At 53.3% G+C, this 3,621-nt stretch overlaps 1 protein-coding gene across 1 annotated transcript; it reads left to right on the plus strand.

The window, feature by feature from the left end:
- The first annotated feature begins 1,780 nt into the window (after nucleotides 1–1,780).
- Nucleotides 1,781–3,295, plus strand: LOC125539699 (F-box/kelch-repeat protein At1g23390-like). Its single transcript, XM_048703521.1, has one exon. It carries the CDS (start codon nucleotides 1,832–1,834, stop codon nucleotides 3,044–3,046), a length of 1,215 nt encoding a protein of 404 aa, XP_048559478.1. The 5' UTR covers nucleotides 1,781–1,831; the 3' UTR covers nucleotides 3,047–3,295.
- The last annotated feature ends 326 nt before the right edge of the window (nucleotides 3,296–3,621 follow it).

Raw genomic sequence — 3,621 nt, forward strand, 5'->3', positions numbered from 1 at the left:
ACTATAGACCCTTTTTCTACCAGTGTTGGACCAAGAGGTGATGGGAATAAATGAGAAATGGGAACCTTGCTTTCTTTTTAAGTACAGAAAATTAGAACAATGCATGTGCGTTACAATAGGATATAAAATTCTAGTAGCTTAGAATTCTACACATGATTTTATCTTATACTTTGATCAAAAGTTTGGAAAGTAAATTAAAGTAGAATTGGTTCAAAAGATAAGTAAATTAAGGTGATCAGTAATTAAGGAGGAAAGTTGGACGAAGAGGTAGTGGGAAGAAAGGTGAAACGGGAACCTTACGTTCTTTTTAAGTACTCTAGAGTCACTTATTTTGGAACGGACGGAGTAGTATATAAAGATATAGAGATTTTATACCACGTTAATCTTTTTTTGCAGGGTTCTCTAATAGGCTGGCGAACTACCAACAAGGATGGAGTGGACAACTAGACTGTTTTGGTGTTAGAGCATCTACAACCATGCGCGTCAAACCGGTCTTATATGCCCAGGCGGACGGACCAATCACCGAGCGATAAAAACACAAACCCACGCGGGCGCCTCAAACCTACCTCTAACGTTTGGGATGTCCGACGTCCCTGATATCCAGCCCAAATGTAGGGTGGATATGGAGAGGCCCGGGCGAGCCACGTCAGCCTGGTCCACCACCGACTCCATGCCATCCCAACAAAAAAAAACAATATGTCTCCTCTTCGAACCCTACCTCACTCCACTCTTCTCTCTCGCTCCGTCCCCTCTTCTCCCATCTTCGATTTCGATCGAATGCAATGATTCTGGCGAGATGTCGTGCTCCGGCAACCACTCAGGATCCGACCTCAACGTTGAGAAGGAACTGGCCCTTCGCATTGGGCTGGAGCGGTCCAAGGTGAACATGCATGGGGGCACATCCGGTGGCAGCACCCACGCCGGCGCAACGCGAATGCCCGAGCTGGGCCCTCGTGCACGTGCACAACTTTGTGAGGGTTGCGCAGTCCGCTCCGCCCCTGCGCCATCCCCTTCCGCCGCCAGCGGGTGCTCCGGACGGGCAGCGGTGGGTGCTAGTGACCGCCTCGCCGGCACGGACGCGCGCGGAACTCGCTGCGTGAGGTTGCGGGCAAGAGGAAGGGACGCAGCAGAGCAATCCGTGTGCCGCCCTCGCAGGTTGCCGGTAGTGGCTGGCGAGGACAAGCTGCTCCTCGCTTTGGTCTACCGCCGGTCACTGATGATGGCGGAGACGGATGCTCGCCGGCTACGGAGAAAAACGTGAAGGTGCCTCGGCTTGCCATTGAGCAGTGAGAGTGCGACTGGAAGGGCAAACGCCGGGCGAGGATGTGGTGAAGATGCTCCTCCTCAGTTTACTATTATCTTTTTTTGTTGTTTAAGTTTAAAACTTGTCCGGTGATGAACTATGGCGACATCTTGGATGATGTAAATAGGATTTCGGTGTCCGTTTGCCGCCGATTGCCATGTCCGTTGTTTGATCTACGTATAGTAGTTCACGTTGCATGTGTAGTATGTATACATAAGGGTGCTGGATATGAGGTTCGCGGATATGCGAGCCAAGATTTAAGGTCTGACCGGTACGGTCGCGAATGCATCCGGACACGTCCCCGGGTGTGTGGAGCGCTGGAATTGGTACTCGCGGCTGTAGATTTTATTTCAACCAAGGGTTAGGTGTGGGATGGTGAGGCTACCTGCCTGTCGTTTTTTTTTTGTGTGTGCTGGGTACCGCCTACTCTATTTAGCTAGCTAGCTCAGCGCCGGAATTAGAGGTAGAGCTATCTGGTTATTCATATAGTACCTTCACGGGGGTCGTGCTGGAGTTGGTGCTTGCATAATGGAAGTGAGCAATCTCCACACCGACCCGCCGGCGGTTGCTGCATTGTACCTTCACGGGGACGTGCTAGAGTTGGTGCTGGAGCGCTTGCCGGCGTCAGACTTGTCCGCCGCGGTAGCGGTCTCGCGCGAGTGGCTGCGTGCAGTCCGATCCGCCCTTCTCCGGCGCCCACGGCGGCTGCCGTGGCTTGTGGTCCACCTCCACGGCTGCCGTCGCCAGACCTTGGCGTATGATCCCCGCTCAGGCGTTTGGCTGACCACGCATTTGCACGCCCCGCGCCACGCCCTGCCGTTGAACCTACGCCTCGTGCGGAGCGCGCGGGGGGACCGTGTCTGCGCGCTTTCCTCGTCAGGCCTTGACATCGCCGGCGACCCTCTTGGAACTTCCGCGTGCATCTCCCTGAAGAGTCCCAGTGTGTGGCGTGTCGACCCGGTGTTGGCAGTGGTGGGCGACCGCATGGTCGCCCTCGGCGGCGCGTGTCAGCTTGCGCTTGCTGAGGGAGAGGTCGTGGCCGCAGCGGAGGTTCATGAAAGCGGAAATTGGATCACTTGTGATCCTCTGCCGTCGAAGCTCCGGGAGTCCGCCGCAGCAACCTGGCTCTCGGCGGCCGCGACAGATCAGAGAGTATACCTCACGGATAGAACCACCGGGTGGACGAGCTGGTTCGATCCATTGAAACGGCGGTGGGGTCCCACACGTTGCCTGAGACCAGACGCCAGCGTTTACACGTGGGGCGTCGCGCCTGGTCGTGCCGGCGCTGAGCGGCTGATGCTGTTCGGAGCGAAGCGCGACGGCGAGGAAGCAAACAGAGTCGTTGTCCAAGCATGGGAGGTGCATGGCGACGTTCTGGAGCTGTCCCCCGGCGCGGCGCACGACGCAATGCCGAGCGACATGTCGGAGCGGCTTTTCCCCCGAGACGAAGACGAGGACGACGAGGAGATGATGCGATCGATCGGGGTGTGCGGCAACGCCACAGGAGGATACGTGTACAATGCGGCCGAGCCTGCCAATGGCGCCGTGCTGTACGAGCTGACGGAGCGGCAGGCCGGGACCGTCGTGGAGCGGTGGGAGTGGGTGCCGTGCGCACCGTCGGTTCACGCCGAGTCACTGCACCGCGCAGTCCATGCGTGCTCGACGGTGGGATTGGACGAGCTGCAGCGGGGATGGGCAGCAGCAGGACAATCAGCAAGCAAAGCAAGTACGGACGCACACTAAATCAATATGGGTCTGTCCAGATCTTAGTCGATTGATGTCAGCATTTGTTTTTCTTTTACAATACCGCCCTCCATCTTTGTACTGTACTGGCCCGTTGCTTTTTCTTTTCCTTGTGTTGAGGTGGACTCGTCTCTCTCTACTTTTTTCTTCTTTTATTTTTTCGCTGGACTTGTCTCACATCTCGCTGCATAGTTTTTAAGGCTGGTTTGTCTATTTTTTGGTATGTTATCCTTACCATTACGTCTTTTAGTGAATTCCGATTTTTACCCCCTAATTTAGCATTTTTGACAATAACTACCCAATCTAACAAATTTTCATTCAGATTACCCCATTTAGTGACAATCTTGACTGTTTTTACCCCTTTTATTTTTTGAAAGCCTTCTTGCAAAGATCGTGTTTTACTCGAGAGTCGAGACTAAGTGCCCAAGCATACATTTCTATTAAAACCAAAATCACATCCTGTTTGTTAATAACTGGTAGTAATAATTTTAAGTTGACACACATCATTGGAGCCAAACTAAAAAACACATGTTCGACAATATCAGTGCAGATCTGTAAAATAGAATGTAATGTTT

Source organism: Triticum urartu, chromosome 1, assembly GCF_003073215.2.
Source record: "Triticum urartu cultivar G1812 chromosome 1, Tu2.1, whole genome shotgun sequence".
NCBI lineage: Eukaryota > Viridiplantae > Streptophyta > Magnoliopsida > Poales > Poaceae > Triticum > Triticum urartu.

What these genes read in the sequence shown, in the direction of transcription:
- LOC125539699 (XM_048703521.1), top strand. Translation starts at nt 1,832, where the DNA reads ATGGAAGTGAGCAATCTCCACACCGACCCGCCGGCGGTTGCTGCATTG.